Source organism: Talpa occidentalis, unplaced genomic scaffold (assembly GCF_014898055.3).
Source record: "Talpa occidentalis isolate TD23 unplaced genomic scaffold, MPIMG_talOcc4v2.1 talOcc4.9, whole genome shotgun sequence".
Classification (NCBI taxonomy): domain Eukaryota; kingdom Metazoa; phylum Chordata; class Mammalia; order Eulipotyphla; family Talpidae; genus Talpa; species Talpa occidentalis.
The window spans coordinates 105,713,734-105,733,092 of NW_023605305.1; the positions used below are offsets into that span (position 1 = coordinate 105,713,734).

At 39.9% G+C, this 19,359-nt stretch overlaps 1 protein-coding gene across 2 annotated transcripts; it reads left to right on the forward strand.

Moving 5' to 3' along the window:
* Nucleotides 1-3,481: 3,481 nt before the first annotated feature.
* Nucleotides 3,482-13,666, forward strand: PRPF38B (pre-mRNA processing factor 38B). 2 transcript variants are annotated; one of them, XM_054691195.1, is made up of 7 exons: nucleotides 4,026-4,040; nucleotides 4,356-4,506; nucleotides 6,899-6,967; nucleotides 7,239-7,390; nucleotides 7,471-7,531; nucleotides 9,557-9,780; nucleotides 10,360-13,663. In XM_054691195.1, exons 2-7 carry the CDS (start codon nucleotides 4,504-4,506, stop codon nucleotides 11,216-11,218), a joined length of 1,368 nt encoding a protein of 455 aa, XP_054547170.1. In that variant the 5' UTR covers nucleotides 4,026-4,040; nucleotides 4,356-4,503; the 3' UTR covers nucleotides 11,219-13,663. The 2 variants fall into 2 exon arrangements, with proteins under 2 accessions (XP_037355156.1, XP_054547170.1); XM_037499259.2 differs by lacking the exon at nucleotides 4,356-4,506 and having other exon boundaries at nucleotides 3,482-4,040; nucleotides 10,360-13,666.
* The last annotated feature ends 5,693 nt before the right edge of the window (nucleotides 13,667-19,359 follow it).

A 19,359-nucleotide genomic window follows, 5' to 3' on the forward strand; every position in this document is an offset into this window, starting at 1 on the left:
AATGAGTTATTCCCCTGGTATGATTTTCAAAGATTTGATATACAACCTCTAAATATTCCTTATTTCTTACTAACAGTTTAAACAAATCTGGTATCAACAAATTTATGACCCATCTGTTGACTAGACCAATCCCATCTGTAACTCTGGCTATGCTACATACTAGCAGCCATATAAAAAATGTCTCCGGCAAAACATTGTATCAGAATTGATTTCTAATGGGAAGTAAGAAGTTAACTGTTAGAAATTTAGAGAGAAAATAAGATTGAAATAACATTTAAAAGGTAAATTTTAAATAAAAATTTTCATTCAGTTCTGACACTAACTACTCAGAGTTAGCACAGACTGCATAGGTTAAGAATTTGGTCCCTTAATACTGCACCAATCACAAATAGTGCTTCTGTCCTCCTTGGGTGCAAATCTGGGGTTCCCAAGAGATGGTCTTCAAGTTTAATGATTTGCTATCACAGGTCACAGGAGTCAGGGAAACATTACTTGCCATTATAAAGGACATTGTAAAGGATATTATTCTTTATTTTAATGGATGCATATAAAGAACCAATTGAGAGGTACATAGAGCAAGGTCCAGAAAGATCCCAAATTCAGGAACACGTATGCCTATAGAGTTTGGGGTGCACTACCCTATCTGCCTATGGATGTATTCATCAACCTGGAAGCTCGCTGTACACCATTACTTAATGGTTTTGTGGAGGTTCTATTACATTGATTAGGTCACAGGCCATAGAAGTCAGGGGTAAGGCTGAAAATCCCAACCCTGTAATCACAGGGTTTGTGTTCATCTAGCTACCAGCTCCCATCCAGGGTTCCACCTAGTGTTACCTCATTAGCAAAGTGACAGTGTGTCCCTATCTAGGGTTCCACCTAGTGACACCTCATACAAATTGACACTCTATGTCCAGAGATCTTAAGGGCCTTATAAACTCTTGTCTCTGGAACTGGGGACTAACACCAAATATTATACTAAAGGATCCTCCCATCACTCGGAACATTAACAAGGATTTTGGAGGCTCTGGTGCTACGAATTTGGGAGTAAAAACCAAGTGTGTGTGTGCGTGCGTGCGTATTATTATATCACAATTATTTATTGAGTAAACTAATGAATAAATTATTGCTCCTAGTTGTGTGAAGAGTAAGCCAGATTCAATCATCAATGAATGTGAGAAAAGTCCAGAAAGTCAGTTCGTGCCATGTCAGAGAAGGTATAATGGAAGGACCTGTCTCAAAGACGCAGTTTTATGCAAGGGTAGAACAATAATGACAATGTTGGGGTATTACAAATAAAGCTGCTATGACCATGTCCTAGTTTTGGTGTCAAAGGTATTGTGAGAAGAGGAAGGGTGTTTTTTTTTTAGAAATTTACTTAGTACCTACTATATCAATCACTGTGCCTAGTGCTCGGGAAGATTAGTTGAAAGGCATAGACCCTCCTTCCATTTCCTGAAGAAGCAAAATAAGCAATTACAGAAAAAAAACATGTCCACAAAAGCTAGGACATGCTCATAGCAGCTTTATTTGTAATAACTCAAAATTAAAATTCCAAATACCCTTCAATAGATATTTGGATATACAAATCATAATAAATCCCTACAATGGAATACTATTTAGTAATAATGAAAAAGACAACCTGGTTCATACAAGAAAAAAAAAAAAAGAATCTTAAAATTATGGTGAGTCAAAGTGAAGCAAAAAGAGAACAGTTTATGATTCCATTTATTTAAAGTTCAAGAAAATGCAAATTAATGTTTATTGACAGAAAGTGGTTGCCCAGGTATGGAGTTTGAAGGGAAAATGGGTTACAAAATGGCACAAGGGAACTTTTAGTGAGTGATGTGATGTATGATTGTTATCATGACTGTGGCGATGATTTCATGGGTGCTGTGGTCTGAAAGTACCCCCCAAAATTCATGTTACAATCCTCACCTCATTTTCCCTGGAAAGTAAGTTGATACAAACTAATGTAAAGAAAAACAAGATCTACTAGAAAGTAAAAATTACTTCTCTCAGCTTCAGTTCTCCAATAGAAATAGAATGATCATTTACATAATGTCCAATTCTAAAGATTAATAACTCGTTATTTATCACATATCTTTCTTTGCATCGCCATACTATCATCTCTAGTTTACCTCCTATCTCTCTGTTCCTCTTTCCCTTCCTGCTGGTTCACCTTCATCCAAAAGTAGAATTATCCCAAAGTTTGTCTCATCCTTTCCTCCCTTCACAATGCATAAGCCTCTGACGGTAAGATCTCCACCTAAAAACTCCTATACCAAGGTTCCAGGAAAGAGTAAATGATCTAAAGTGCGACCAAGAGAAACCAAATACCATGAAGAATGAAAAAAAGGTTACTGGATTTGGGCAAAAAGGATTGAGTAGGGGAGCAGTGCACTTTTTTAATCTGGCAATACTCTGTGAAGAATTGAGGCCAGAGGATAATAACATCTTAAAGTAGCCTTTGGGGTCATGGATGTAATTCTATAATCCTTGGATTTAAATGTCATTAAGTTCCTAATGCTTCATCTTGGCATACCAGTCACCTCACAATGGCCCAGTTCTCATCCAGTCATTACCCAAAAGCCTATTTCCTGGCTCCTATCAATTCAACTACTGACCCTCTAAACAAGCTTAAGCGTCCCAGCCTAAGTTTTAGGTCCCGCCCGGCATCACCTGTAGATACTTAAATGCCTTTTATAGCCTTCTCTTAACTCTCAAAACACCACGAACCTCTTGTAAGTTAACAGCTTTTGAGCGATGAGACCAATTCTGACTCATTTTTACACCTCCTCTTACATTTCACAGCTCCCAGTCCAATGTTTACCACTCAGAATGCCTCCGCAGAACGGAAGGACTGGAACAGGGAGAAAAGGCAAATACAAATCTCTGAGACATCCTATTAGGCGCCACAGGCACACTCGCTCTTTTCACGCTCACCAAGATGTTGCACCAGCCGGGCAGGATGTTATCCCGCTCTTAGAGCTGAATACATTTAAGCTCCAACAAGCCCTCAGATCGTTCACTACAGCTCCACGGAAAATACAATTATAATGCTATAAATATAAATACAAATACAATTATTGCACCGGAATCACAAGCAGTGAGGTCCTCACCACCACCACCACCCGATCCCGGTAAAGTTAAAAACTGAATTTAGGGGAACTCGGATACTAGCAGTCAGTCACGAACAGCCATGCGAACCCTTTCCTGCGGGGTTTTCGAGCTGAGAAATCCAGCCCCCCAACCCAAATTCTGAAGTACGAGCTGGGCCTGTAACCCCCTCCCCAGGCCCCCAAATTCCCAGTGGAAATCGCCCACGAGCCCAGCCCGGGCTCATGCGGCAGCTTCCGCATCGCGCACAGAAAGCGCGGAAGCAGGAAGAGGAATCGCCAACCCACCTGGGCGCTTCTGATTGGCCACCGGCCGAGCGTGGAACTCTGGGACGTGTGGCGTCACGTCCGCCGGGGCCGCCATCTTGTTCCCAGGGGCAGTTGGCGGAAGAGATCGCGCTCCTTGGCCGCTGGCTCCTCTTCGCCCGGGAGTTCTCGCGTCCCGCGTCTCGGCGCCTGCTCTCCGCCCGGGGCCCATTTGCCGGCGTCCCCGCGGCCCTTCCTCCCCCGGCCGGGGCACAGCGAGGCGGCCCCGCTTTCCGCCGGCGTTCCATGGAGTAGGGTCCCGGACCGTTGTCCCGAAGAGCGAGATCGAGCTGGGCCCCCTCCCCCCTCCCTTTCCCTTCTCCTTCCTTCCGCTGCAACATGGCTAACAACAGCCCCGCGCTGACAGGCAACTCGCAGCCGCAGCACCAGGCGGCCGCCGCTGCGGCCCAGCAGCAGCAGCAGTGCGGCGGCGGCGGCACCACCAAGCCGGCGGTCTCGGGCAAGCAGGGCAACGTGCTGCCGCTGTGGGGCAACGAGAAGACCATGAACCTGAACCCCATGATCTTGACCAATATCCTGTCGTCGCCTTACTTCAAAGTGCAGCTCTACGAGCTCAAGACCTACCACGAGGTGGTAGACGAGATCTACTTTAAGGTATGAAGCGTCTAGGCCTGGGGGATGGGGGCGAGCCTTGGAGGAAGGGGGTCTGCAGGAAACGGGCGCAGAACTCGTAGGTCGGGGGGGGGGCGGGGGGGGGAGGTGTGACGAAGGGGGAGCGGTGGCCGGTAGTCTTTATCTGGGAGGGGTCGAAATGGGGCCGCCCTCGCATTTCCTTTGCCGATTTTGTAGGGCCGCGGGAGAGCCCGCCACTCTTGCTCTCTCTCCTCCTCCAGCCTCCTGCCCACCGCTGGGGGGAGTCGGGCGAGAGGGGTGGAGGAGAGGAGGGAAGAGTCAATGAAGCCTCTCTAGTTTGCAGCTTTAAAATTCTTGCTTTTGACGTGGATCTCCTCGGCGCCAACTTGTTGGTGCGTCTCCCGCTCACCCTGAGACAGGGCGTGTATTGACTTCAGTGTTGGCCTCGTGTTGTTGGTATTCGCTATCCGATCCAGACAGGGAAATGGTTAGTGCGTGTGTCGGGGCGGGATTGGAGGGTTGAGGGTGGAGAGGTGCCAGTGCAAGAGGTGAGAAGTGTAGGCCTGGATGTTTTCCCCCAGCAGGAAGTCAGGAGTAAGTGGTCTCAGCTACCTGTGCATTGGGCTTTATTTAGAATTATCTGGGCCCTGGGCTTCTGCGGCAGGGTCGGTGCTGGCTTGGCTGTGCTGGGGAGCTCACCTGGCGCCTCCTCACTGCACTCTTGTCTCAGTTCTTGTTTCGTTAGCAGGATTGACTCAGTCTTGCAGCGAGGCTCGGAGCAGCCCAGGGTCGCAGGTAGAGGTATGCACTATTAATCATGCTCAATCGCCATAAATGCATTTCCCTGGTTAAATGAATGGCTAATTCGAATTTTTTTTTCTTTTTTTTTTTTTTTTTCCTTTTTTTTGGCCGTCGGTTTTGGTCTTTTCACCAACAAGATAGGCCTTCTCCAGTTCCCTGCAAATGATACAGTTTAAAAAATACCTTCCCGGCCTCCTAAGCTTAAATTGTATTGTAACGACTGAATAGCCTTAAAGATCTTTAAATAGCTTAGCTTAGAGCTTCTAATATGCAATTCATTTTGCTTATTTGCTATTCTTAAAACATCTGACAGACCACGGAAAGTATTTTCTATGGACTGAAAGTACCTGTCAAGGTGTTAACAAAAGGGAATTCTCTTTTATTTAAAGCAATTAGGTTATTTGGTCCTCTCCCCCCCTTTAAGTGATTAGGTTATTGAAGAAGTTTAAGATATTAGTTGCTTTTGATAGAAAATTGTATCTTGAGAATAACATTTCAACTTTGGGTGTATTGAGTACTCTGAAATTTCATTATTCTCTTGAAAGAGTATTGTAAAAAAAAATACAAGCTAGTTTTTTTTAGCTTTTAAAAGGTAAGGCCTTTTTCAAGTATGAATACAGTATGGTGAATAATATTTAATACTTAGTTTTATATAGAAAACTTTAAATAGCTGAAAATTTGAGTTCCTGCTTTTTCTGAGGCAGATTCTGTTTAATTCCTGGCAAATGTTAATGAGGTAGAGGAAAAGTTTGATTTCAAATACTGTGTCTATCAGAAATTTCTTAATAGTTTTTATATTGTATCTTATAACGGGCTTAATCGTCAGGACATCCAAATCAAATAATAATTGAAATATGCAGACTTCCAGTCAGTGGATTTTGTATTGCATCCATTCCTTTGGCCAGCTTTTAAGGAATTGCAACGTCTTTTATATTGCAAGCTGGGGGAAGGAACTGAAACAGTGCAGGGGTCGACTGAGCAAAATAGTTTAGTGCTTAAATTTAAATGCATGCTATTCTGTCAGCAGCCACTGGGAAAACAACTATGGGTGGGTAGAAATGTAGTTTTAGAAAAATACAGTGAAAAAAATCCCAGGATTATTGTTTAAGTTAAAGAAATACGGATCTCTCCAAAAGAAATTCTTGAGTTATATCTGTTGTAGAACTAATTATTCTTTCTTTGGTATTTAAAGTATGTTGTTTTTATAGGGTGCCCACCTCAGCAAAGATGATGCTGATTATAGTTAGTAAATGACTAGTCACGCTGTCTCAGTTTTTGACAGACTTTATATTCTGGGGAAAAAATTGAATTGGTTCAAATAATTAGGGCTGAAAATTACAGAGTGACTAACAAGAATAATATCTGTGTAGGTGTTGCCTTTGTAATTTCATCTTTAATCAGGAATGAACATTATGTCTGATCATGGTAAAAAAAATTATAAAATCCCATAATTTTGCATGAGAAGTAACTTGTTACTCTTTTAGCATACTTTTTTCAAGTCATTTTTCTTTATAATGAGGAATTTTAAATCACCCTAAAGTTGAACTATCAAAGATATTTTTAATAAGATTTTTTGAGATAAATACCTTAGTAATATGTTCAGCAATAATTTGGAGCCTTAAATCTTTTTAAAATGAAAATTTTATTTTTTAAGCAGCTCACAATAAGATTTAAAGTTACGTATTAGCAAATATTTTTACAAACATGAGACTAGAAATTTCCCGATGTTCATGTATTCTATAAAGCTACTTTAGTGGGGTTTCTTTGCTCTGTGAAGCTGTTGAGGTTTTATTAAACCCTAGTAGCTTTATGGGTGCTCTTTAAACACCCAAGCAGTTTTTCAAAGATGGTTTGCATACTTAATGTGACTAAAAAACTACATATGTGTATATATGTGTGTTATATGTATGTGTATATGTGAGTGTATATTATGTATATATACACACAAAATGTTGAAAAGCCCAATTTCCAAATTTTGGAAGATCTGTTATGGACTTGAGTTTACTTTAAACTTAAAGGTTTTTCAAAAAAAATTTTGAAGTATGAATGTTTGTTGTGTTTCTCTTTTCTACTTTCAGGTCACGCATGTTGAACCATGGGAGAAAGGAAGCAGGAAAACAGCAGGCCAAACAGGGATGTGCGGAGGGGTAAGTAGAAGTACGTGAATTTTTCAGTTTTTCTGTGTCTGATCATTAAGCTTATATATAGAAAACTTAAAAGTATTACCTGTCAGTTACATTATCAAATGAGACTTCGTTGGCAGTCTTAAATTTTCTTTAAATTTAAGCCTAGAGAATGGGGTAAGAAAAGTTACTGTTTTATTCTCTACTCTCAGTGCAACATATCATGTAATTAAAACCTAACAGGAAGAATTGATGTTAAATATTTCATTAATTTATTAACTTTTTACCCCTAAAGGTTCGAGGTGTTGGAACAGGAGGAATTGTTTCTACAGCTTTTTGCCTGTTGTACAAATTATTTACTCTGAAGTTAACTCGAAAGCAAGTGATGGGTCTTATAACTCACACAGACTCTCCATATATTCGAGCCCTGGGATTTATGTATATAAGGTGAGCGGGCATTTATCTGTATTTCTAATAAATTTTCATTGTAATTCACAAGTGCCCTAATAAGTGTTTTGTAATTCTAGGTATACACAACCCCCTACAGATCTATGGGACTGGTTTGAATCCTTCCTTGATGATGAAGAGGTATGTCAACAAGGGTAATAATTAGCTTTCTTCTGATTACACTCATGTTTTTAATGTTTCATTTATTGGAGTTTTAATATCTTCTAGGGTTTTCTAATTGAGATTTACTTCAAATACTTTTGAATTTAACGTCCTTTTACTAAGCTTGTTAGGTTTTATATATCTTAGGTTTTTTGTTTGTTTGTTTTGTTTTTAATTGTTTAAATGTGTTTTGGTAACTTAAATTTTTTCTATTCCTAATTATATTCTGGGCATTTCACTAACCTGGAAGAGTTGATTGTGACTTTTTAGTGGGTCATGCTCAAGGTTGAGGTGATAGAAGTCTTGTGCATAGAGCACTAATTATAGCTTTTTTCTTCTGAAATTTTTTACTTTACCATGTAACTTCCTCTAAATATTAGTATTCCTTGAATAGATGTGCGGGGTTGAAGAGCTGGGTGGAACCTAAATAGACTGAGGGTTTAATGACTGAAGGTGACAAAACATTTCAGTTCTAACTTTCTGACTGTTAGTCCTCTATACATCCTGTAAAACTACAAGAAAACATCAGCAGTTTAGTGGTTTTTTTTTTTTTTTTAATTATTTCATTTACCATTCAAGCTTTACAAAATTGAGCTTCTTACATGCATTTTGAAAAGAAGCTTACTTTGGGGGACATTATTATTAATGTCAGAGCAAAGTTATATTAAGTGTATTAATTTGCTTATATTGTGACTAAGATCTTAAAAGGTACTTCACAGCAAGCTATAATGCCCATACAGCCCCCATACTACTTAATATTTTAGGTTTATAAAGTAAACCTTGAGTGCCTGCTTCAGTAGCCTATTTTAAAAGTTCATCTGAAAATTTTATGGAATTAAAGTCTAGTTATACTAGAGATTTTTCGGTCTTGATTTTGATACTATGTGCGTGTGTGCACACCTGAATCACAGACAAGAGGACTTGTTCTCTGTATATTTTTGTCTTGTTTACAGAGATGCTTAATATTTTAGCAGAAGCGAGAAGTGTATTAAGTGATAAATTGCAGTCTTTAAAGTGTTTTTCTTTTTAGATGAGATTTTTCAGGCCGGAGCACTTTTCCTTCTATATTTAAAATGCATGACCCTCTTCATAATTGGTATCGTACTAGGTTTGTTTCTGAATGCTTCTGTTTAATGTTTTTTACTGTGTACAAAACCAAGGATCTCTGTTTGAGCTAACTTATGTTTTCTTCCTTAGATATCTGCAGCGATTATATTTGGAAATACTGTATATCTGAACACTTAAATGTGTGTGAGTGCAAGCAGTTTTACCTTTAGCTCTTGTTTTCCTGTTTAGATAACAAATCTCACTTTCCTTGTGTGCTTGCACTGTAGGTTTGGGACTGACAATAGCTGACTAACATGTCCTGAGCTGTGAGAGGGCATAGCGAGAAGGCCTTCATGCGGTAATGACCCTTTTCAGAGACAATGGTCACCATGGATTATGCGTTGCCAATTATTTGTTCATTTATTTACTTTCTACATAACTCTAAATTAGAAACCTCACTGCTTCATGGCAGTTGGTTTGCTATTGCTTCCAGTTTTATTAGGGCTTCATTTTATATTAGAGCTGTTAAGAAACTAGCCTTTAGTCAGGACTTGTCTGAAGTAGTTCGTATGTAGCCAGGTTACAGTGCCAGGATGTAACCATGTGTGCACCCATGTCCACAGAAATAAATACTTAGTAGGTATGTGGAATATAAGTTTGTCAGTTGCCCCACATAGTTCAGTAGCATAGTTTAGTTTCATATTCTGGTTAAGTGAGTTGAGGTCAGTTACCTTTATGCCCATGATTCTGCAGGATTTCTTCTTACCTTTATGCACACACTAAGCCCACCTATTTCTCTTTATCATTCATTACCAGATTAGAAGGATACACAAATTGAAATCTTCTGTTAGCATTTTTTTGTATTTGAGATTCCAAAGATGGTAATATTTTAATAGTATTCACATACATATTGAAACAATTTTTTTGACGGCTAGGGTATCTTTTGTGTTTCTGTAGGACCTAGATGTGAAGGCTGGTGGAGGCTGTGTAATGACCATTGGAGAAATGCTGCGGTCTTTTCTGACAAAACTGGAGTGGTTTTCTACCTTGTTTCCAAGAATTCCAGTTCCAGTTCAGAAGAATATCGATCAACAGATAAAAACCCGGCCTAGAAAAATCAAGAAAGATGGGAAAGAAGGTGCTGAGGAGATAGAAAGACATGTTGAACGCAGACGTTCAAGGTAATGCAATGCTTGAATTACTTTTGAGAAGCTTTATACAGGGGTCTTGAAAACCGGTAACAGGTTCTTTGGGATCTGTTTATACTAATTTTATTGGTCCTTTTTCTCCCAAGAGGTCGTTTTCTGCCTTGCAGGGCATTTTCAACAGAACTAGGCATCTGGAAATGAGACTAAGCAAATTTTGTGCCTTTTTTTTTTTCTTCTTTTTTTTTTAATATAATAGCGGGGGAGGGGTGGGGGCGGGTGACAGGATTCACCAGAGACAGAGTAGGGAACAGAACAGGCAGACAGACCGAAAGCACTGCTGAGGGGAGCAGCGGGTACAACAGGAGAGGTCTGCCGCGCCATGTGGGAATCTTCCTGGCCGGCAGGGAATTGAAGCCATGCTGCAGAGACTGCGGACAGCTTCATAGTGCTGTGCTCAACCCGCTGCGCCACTGGGGAGGCCCTGCCTTATTATTATTATTGACAAGTTTATGTAAGCTTGGGATCTAGATAAATAACACTGATGAAAGTTAGATTTTTACAATATGTATTCATTGAAAGTTTTTTCTTCCTTTCCCTGTTCTTAAATATTAGGTCTCCAAGGAGATCACTGAGTCCACGGAGATCCCCAAGAAGGTCAAGAAGTAGAAGCCATCATCGTGAGGGTCATGGGTCTTCTAGTTTTGACAGAGAATTAGAAAGAGAGAAAGAACGCCAGCGACTAGAGCGTGAAGCCAAAGAAAGGGAGAAAGAAAGGCGAAGATCCCGAAGTATTGATAGGGGGTTAGAACGCAGGCGTAGCAGAAGTAGAGAAAGGCATAGAAGTCGTAGTCGAAGTCGTGATAGGAAAGGGGATAGAAGGGACAGGGATCGGGAAAGAGAAAAAGAAAATGAGAGAGGCAGAAGACGAGATCGTGACTATGATAAAGACAGAGGGATTGACCGAGAAAAAGAGAGAGATCGATCGAGAGAAAGGTCAAAGGAACGGAGAAGTAGGGGTGAGGTAGAAGAGAAGAAACATAAAGAAGACAAAGATGATAGGCGGCATAGAGACGACAAAAAAGATTCCAAGAAAGAGAAAAAACACAGTAGAAGTCGAAGTAGAGAAAGGAAACATAGGAGTAGGAGTAGAAGTAGAAATGCAGGAAAACGAAGTAGAAGCAGGAGCAAAGAGAAATCAAGTAAACATAAAAATGAAAGTAAAGAAAAATCAAATAAACGAAGTAGAAGTGGCAGTCAAGGAAGAACTGACAGTGCTGAAAAATCAAGAAAACGGGAACATAGTCCCAGCAAAGAAAAACCTAGGAAGCGTAGCAGAAGCAAAGAACGTTCCTACAAAAGAGATCATGGCGATAGTAAGGACCAGTCTGACAAACATGATCGTCAAAGGAGCCAAAGTGTAGAACCGGAGAACCAAGAAAAACAACATAAAAACAAAGATGAGACTGTGTGAAAATTTTTTTGTAAAAGTGGATCACATTGAATCCTATAAATGTTTGATGAAATCTGCTTTCCCCCCCTCCCAAGTTGAGATTGTGCTGTAGTTACGCACTCTTCAAGCTCCCTGTAGGCTGCATTTTCATTTCCTCTTTTGTGTAGGGAAGTGCCTTTGTAATCCCATATATTGCATTGATGTTTTCACCCAGTTGTTGAGTTTGATACATGATGCACAGATTGTTCTTGGATTTTTATTGTTTAATTGTTTTTGAGATGTACAGTCTGTACATATGTCCTGAAAATGTTTTAATTCCTTTGGCATAGTTGCCATGTTGGTTAAATTTGTATAAGGCAATAAACTGCCACTAATTCTATTTTTGTTTTGTAGGTGTGGGATTATGGTTTGTGTACTGAAGTTAGCATGGCTGTGCTTTTCGTAATAGAATGCTAAAGACTTTGAGAATGAATCTTGGATGTCTATTATAGGAGAATTATGTGCATTCAATGTACACGAAGGCAGCAGTTGTAAGATTAACATTCTTGTCCACTGTATATTATCTTGGAAGGCTCTTGTTAATATGTTACACTTAATATTCTCCACAATTACCATTAGAGAGAATTTATGAGAAGTTACTTTCTGATACAGAGGTTTAAATTAGGCTGTGATTTGATCAAAAGTCCTTTTAGCATTCTACCTCAAAGGGACTCTGTTAGTATGCCTAAAATTTATTCACATAATTTTCCTTTTTTATTTGGAAAAAAAAAAAAAACATGACATGTAATCTTTTTTTTTTTTTAATTATTTCTTGGATTTTAAAGTACTATATTAAATGAAAAATTAATGTCTAAAGTCTAGCATTCTTGCAGCAACCCTATACTAACGTGAAATTGGGAGAGGGTGGGGCAGATGAATAGAGAAATAGAGTCAAGCCTCAAGCTTCCAAAGCATTTTTATAAATGGAAAATACGTAAATTATGAAACAGCTTGATAATAGTGTCCTTTTTTTAAAATTCAAAACTTTTTTTATTGATGATGAAGATTGCTGTTTGAGTTTTTAAACTTAATCTAGAACAGAGAAGTATTATGAGTAATGCTATGCTGCATTATCTAAGATTATCAGCAAATTATTTGATAGATTGTTCTTATGACTTGTATTCTGATTACAAAGAACCATCATGAGTGTGGAATAAATACTGGATTAAATCCTTTATCCTGGGTGTTGACTTTTCCCCCATTTGTAACTTTTTTTTTAAGTATATTTATTGTGGAAATTGTGTAGAGTGATACCTCAGTGCCCAGATGACAAGTGAACTTTAACAACAACAACAACAAAAGGTAGTCTATAATTGTAGTCAAGAATCCTTCCTGGAGTTCTTAATGATGGCATTTGTCAATGGGTGTTGCTTGTCACTAGGGTGTTTGGTTACTTTCACACCAAAGGTGCTTTCTGAGGTACTTTGTGCTTGGATTATATTTTGTAAGATAACTTCTTCAGTTCATTTGAAAACAGAAAGAGGCCCAAAGTGATTTGTTGAGTAACGGCCGGGACTATACTGATAGTGTATGCCATATTAATACTTGTTTCATTTTAGTTTATATCAGCCAACCTACAAAAGTGTTGAATGGAGCCAACAGCTACACTTGAAAGAGTCCTTCTACATGGACTTAACATTTGTATCTACCTAACTCTAGAAAAATCTCATTAAATGAAAAAAATTTCTCATAATGGTATGTTTTTTTTTTTTGTTTTTTTAAGAAAAGATGGAATTGTCACATTGAGCATCAAGTGAATGAACACTAGGTATATAGGAATTAGGAAACCATGAAAGCTAGTAGATTAATCTTAACCTTGAAAATATCTTTATCGTAGCTAAATTAATGGTGCTACTCCTTTGGATATAGTTCCACCTGTAATGTTAATTAAATGGTATATTTTAGCTAAAATATGGAAGAATTTATTTCAAATAGAAGTAAAAGTATTGTCATAAGCTGTATTTAATTTTCTGTGGTTTTTAATGTTTGCTTTTGAGGGATATTTTGTTACATTAGGAGTGCATGTAAATATTAGAAAATGCCAAGTATATGCATGATTTAACCTGGGCAGCAACTTCCAAAAGATTAGGAAAACAAGTGGCTATGAAAGACACCCAGGGTTGATTTAATTAGCAGCCTCAATCCAATTATTTTTTCCTGAAGTTGCTGAAATGATTTTACCTCTCTATGTATTAATGTGTTTTCTAGTTAAATTCTATACATGAGCTAGTATGTCAGCATTGAGATTTTAATATAAAGTGTCCATTTTAATTTGGCGTAATAGTTGAGTTTAGTTCCTCCAAGGTGGTGGTTCTTAACCTTTGGGTTATGGGCTACTATTTAGGAATACTGAAAAACCTAAAAGGATACAAGTTTGCATGCAAAAGTATCTTAGGGCTTGGGCTGTTTACTTACTGATTCTTTGAAAGCTGTTATTGGTGTACAGTATTTGGCTATGAAAAGCAAATTCACATAGCAAAGAGTATCCCAAGGGCAGTCACTTTTTTTTAAAGTTGAAATAGGGAGAAATGCTAATGGTGTTCACTTAATTGCCTTTCCCAAGAGTTAACCTTCATGAATGTAAGTTTATTTGAATGGCTACAGATTAAGTTTAGACAGTTTTTTCAACTGATTGCAACGTCCAGCTTTCATTGACACTGGCCACTTGACCAATTCCCACTGGTCATATTGACCAATAAGCTTTTTTTTTTTTTAAAGATTTATTTATTTTTACAAGCACTGGGTACAGTCAGAAGCGCGGGAGGGTGAGAGAATTCACCAGAGCCAGAGCAGGGAGCAGAGTAGGCAGAAGGACAGTACACTGCTGAGGGAAGCAGCGGGCGGCAGGTGAGGTCTGAGCGCCATGTGGGACCCTCCTCTGGTGGCCGGGGAGCAGCCGGGGATCGAACCGGCGCTACAGAGGCTGCGGGCAGCTTCACAACCCAGCGCTCAACCGCTGCACCACTGGGGAGGCCCTTGACCAATAAGCTTTTAAACTGGTTTTGCTAATCTGACCTCTTGTAAATGCTGGATTCAGACTTGAATGACTAACCTAATTATAGGACCTCTTTTTTTTTATTTTTTGAGCTGATAGTCATTCTGAAATTCCTCCATTATTCCATATATAAGATCTCATAGCACCTCGCAAATACCTCTGAAGAGACTCTTCATTTAGGATTACCAACTATCAACATTTATTCTGTAGGAAACATGGCAACATGAATATAATCAAAAGCGTTAGTATCACAGCTGAATTGCAATCTTTTATCCTATTCCTCTGAGCATTGCTAGTGAGAATTTCTGTTACATAATCATGATAATGTATTAGGTAAAACGTATTCAGGTATGGGGGCAGTATTTTTCCAATCTATTGCACAAATGAGATACGCTCATTCAAATTAAATAGTTGACTTCAAAGCATTTTGTATAGCATACAAGCCAGGAGGTTTAAATCCAAGAATCAGAAAAAAAAAAGACTGGCAACAACATCACAAACTCCCCTGATCTGCAAATATCTAAAGTCCACTAATTTAAAGCTAGTTTTCCTTGGTCAGTACTTGTTCTAACAGCTCTAAAACGAAATTTTTTCTTTATTGGGTCAGTGGATTTAGTCATCCCCCTCAAATTCCATTAGCTCTGATTCCCCAACATCCCTAATGAACATATAATCTAAGTGAATACAAAAAGGGTTGCTGAGCAAATGCAAGAGAAGCCTCCCCTCCTTAGGAAGTCACCAGTGTCCTTGATGTTCTACACCAATACAAGCAATTTCTTACATGTTTACATTGACTAAATGCTTGGGTCATCCAGTTCAGGTGATGGTTCAGTGACCAATTCTTCCTGAACAAAGTGTTCTGACTCATTTGGGAAACAGTTGTGCTGGGGCAACTGCAGGGACAACCTGATTTGTGGATGTGCCAGTTAATCGGCTCCCAAATCTATCCTTCATTGCCCTGCTTTGTGATCCTGGACCTGGGCCTTTTGAACGTTTCTCATTTGCTGGCATGTTCATTAAGGATGCAGGAGGTGATGCTGCGGAAGAAAGGAGCTTCTCTTCCTGCTTCTCAGATGTATTTCTTGCTTCTGCATTATGTGGGCCCAGTGGCATAGAAGACACCCAGTGGCGCATCATGGAAAATGTTCCCCGCAAATCCTCTAGTCCACCTGCCAGCTTTCTCAGCAAGTCTTACTGGTGCTCCAGGAGCAATTTCCTAGTAAGTCTTGTGGCACCGACTCAGACGGCTTCCTAACTGGCCTTTTGACACTCCCTCCTCTCCAGCCTGAGACTCAGTACCTGGGCAGCAGTACCTGGCTCACAGCCACACCCTCAGTCTTGTGAGGGGACCTCTTCCAAATGTGTTCTTTCCTTGGGTCCTGTGCCTCAGCCCTTGAGGTGGTGGTGCTTCTATAGCCATTATTTCTGTGTGTTTTAGGGTTCTCTCTACCTTTAGTAATCAATTCCATTAGTGGTTAACAATTCTTCTAATGAGACGTCTCTTTAAATTACATGTTTTCTGTCTCCTGGTGGGCCCAGACTGACAATAGATTAAGACAACTATCATAAGGGTGCCGCTGCTGTGGGTTAACTGATAGCCCCTCATGTAGTCTAATATAAGAGTCTTAGCACAAGTGTTTGAGGATTTGTGGAGAATCTGTTTCTTGAGAATTATGTAAGTAAATCAGATTGGCTCCTCCTAGAATTTTGACTAAGAGTTGTCAAGTCCTTAGAAAAATGGACAAGACTTGTATAATCCTAAGAGGACGCCCAGATGAAGGAGCTGCCACAGTAACTAGCTTCCCTGAAGCTACCCCACATCCTGCTGCCTTTCCAGTTGGCATGTTTTGTTTGTTGGTTTGTTTTTCTAGCCTGGTCAGTGGACATCCTAACAATCTCTGTTTTCCTTAAGATAGTCTGAGTTTGGGCCTCCCTGGTGGCACAAGGGGTTAAGATGCAAACTATGAAGCTATCAGCAGCCTCTGCAGCACGAGTTCCATCCCGGCCAGCCAGGGAGCAACCTACATGGCACAGCAGACCTCTCCTGACTCACCCACTGCTCTCCTCAGCAGTGTATTTCAGTCAGCCTGCCTGCTCTGTTCCCCACTCTGTCTCTGGTGATTCCTCTCACCACCCCCCCACACACACCTCTGGCCTGTACCCCAGTTCTTGTGTGCGTAAATAAATCTTAAAAAAAAAAAAATAGTCTGAGTTTCCCTTCCTTGGAACCCAAGGTTTATTTTATTGTAACCATCAGAGATCCCTGACCAGGGATCTTGCTAACATTTTCCTGACATTTAATTCTTCTCTGTTGATGCGCAGCACTATTGAAAAAGAAAAGTAGTCATCTACTTGATTTAATTTAGCAACAAAGTAAATGAAGTTCTGGTACAATTGCTTTTCCTTGGTAGAAATGATTGGCCCATGGGCAGAAGGAGGTATATGGGAAGCTGGAAGGATAGTGTGTGGATTAGGGCCACTATAAATTTTGTAGTGTTACATCATACTCCATTATTTCTTTGTTATCCCCAAACAGCTCTTTTTATATCCCTGCCATGTCTAGTTCAAAATCTTTATTCATTTCTATTTTTTCCTTTAAGATTTATTCTTATTTATGCATAGAAGAACTGGGGTATGGGCCAGAGGTGAGGGGAGAGTGGTGAGAGGATTCACCAGAGACTGAGTGGGGAGCAGAACAGGCGGCTCCACTGAAATACATTGCTGAGGGGTGCAGCAGACCAGACAGGAGAGATCTGCTGCCCCACATGGGTCAGCTCCCTGCCCGGGGTTCAAACTCAGGCCGCAGCTGAGATAGTGTGATAGCGCTGAGACTTAACCCCTATGCCACCAGGGAGGCCCTTTACTAGTTTCTTAAGCGTTCTACTTCACCTCCATACTCATTCTCACTTGGCAGGCAGGATGGGGCACAACTCAGCTCCTCTTCCTCTCTCCTCTCCTCCTCGCTCTCTTCCTCAGAAATGTCATAGCTTCTGGTAACAGCCTTCGCAGGGCAACTTGGGATGGGCCACAGGAGCGGCTATCTTCCAGGCGATCATGGTGCCAGACCACAGCTTCCACCACATTACACGTCTGTGGCCCCCTCATGGGCAGCGTATGCACAAAGTCAGCACTTTCTTCATCACTCTCTTCCTCTGCCTTGAATGTCAAAGAGCAGGAGTGGCTGGAGGGCTCACAGTCAAAGAAAAAACTGTTCATCATGACCAGAATCCCCAGGCCCCAAGCACTCTTGCCAGCACTCGCTCTCCTGATTGAAGAACTTGAAGCTAAACACACAGTCTGGTAGCTGCTTCCCCTCCCAGTTGTCTTAGCTCCATTCACCTCAGGACCTAAACTCACTTGGCAGCATCTCGTTCCTGATGGTCTTCAGACAGCTGATAAATTTAGTAATTCAAAGTTTTAAAGTGAATTTATATTACAAAAGCAACAGATTCATTTGCACTGATTCCCAATGAAACTGTTTACTAATACCCTCATAGCCTATTTTGAACCAAGATGTCGACATTAGCCAGAAAACAGTTGCTAACATAAAATCGATGTATTGGGTTGTTGGAAAAATCATGACATATTTTTTCTTTTGTGTGTTGACAACAGGAAAGATTTAGTCTTTTAGCAACTTGGAAGTTTATAATACAATACTGCTAACTATAATCACTGTGTTTGTACCTTTCAACATCTCCCCAATTCCTCCCTCCACCCACCTCTCATCTTAGACATACATGCTTTGCAGCAAATTGCTCCTGATAAACAGTGATCATTTTTGTACTGAAGCAAAAATAAGAACAACATATAAAGATGAAATATAATAAATTAACTTGATTAGAATCCCCAAGTTTATAATGAGCATTCCACTGGATCAAAATTGTCTATATAATGTTGTAAAAGTTTTATTAAGAAAAGAATTCCAAACTTTTTCTTCAAAAAGAAAAAAGCAGAGTATTCTATCTATTACCTGGAAACCCAGGTTACAGGAAATTTTTGGCTCACTGGGCATGGCTTTCTTCAACTCTTTTCTTTTTTTCCAGTCTTTGCAATACCTGTTGCTGCCAGTCTCCAAGTGCCCCTTGTCACAGGTCAGCCAAGGGGAGGAGCTACTTCTCCAGGTCTGTCCCCAGCATCACAACCTCACGTCCCATGGAACAAAGGTGGCTTGGGGACCAAAGGGGAATTGAGCCCTGTGTTCTGTGCCATGTGAGTGCTTGGTCTAACAGGATGGCTGGTGCAGCGGAAAAATGTTTGTCTTTGATTGGATTCAGCCTTTTCTATCTTAAAATGGTGAGTTCACCAGTCTGACCTACTGCAACTATTTAGCAGGGATAAAAAAAAAAATCTCATTCTTCCTCTTTCTCTCTCTCTCTCTCTCTCTCTCTCTCTCTAATGTTCTAGTGGGTAGAGAGATAGACATCCAAAGGCTTTTGGGACATACCAAGATTGTATATGTTTTTTTTTGTGCTTGAAATTTAATGTGATTTAGTGGAGAAAGAAAACAAGATTATCATTATGTTTTAAGAACAAAGATTTCTGAAAAATCTGTCAGCAGCTGCTGACTTAGTTCAATGGGCAGATTCAGGAGGAAAAATGAAATAGTAATAGGATCTGCCTCCAGTCTCTAACTTCTATTTAGGATTGCTTTATGGTTGATTTGAGTATTAGAAGATGGTTTGTGCAAACACTTCATATGGATGGAAAGATTGCTAATGCTGTGTTGTGATTAATTTATTACTGTTCGGATTCATGTTTTACATTTCCCCAAATGGTGTTTTTCTTTAGGTGGTTCTCATTTTCTAAACTTTTTTTTTTTTTTCAGGTTACTTCAGCAAAACCAGGTAAGGTTATCTGAAATATAACTTTTTCCTCCTCATTATATATTTTTAATCCCCCCCTTTTTGGGGGCCACCCTAAAATATAAAGGCTATGCCAGAAAAATTCTTCAACATTTTCTGAGTGCAACTAGTCAGACACATACATGAATCAAACTTAAAGATAAGTCCTTGTAAGAAGTCTTGAGTACTGACGTGTAGAGTCACATAGCCATGGATTTTCTCAAACACAGCTAGCCTTGAGTTAAATATCACAATGATCCTAATTTGAAGCAAAGAAACAGATTTTA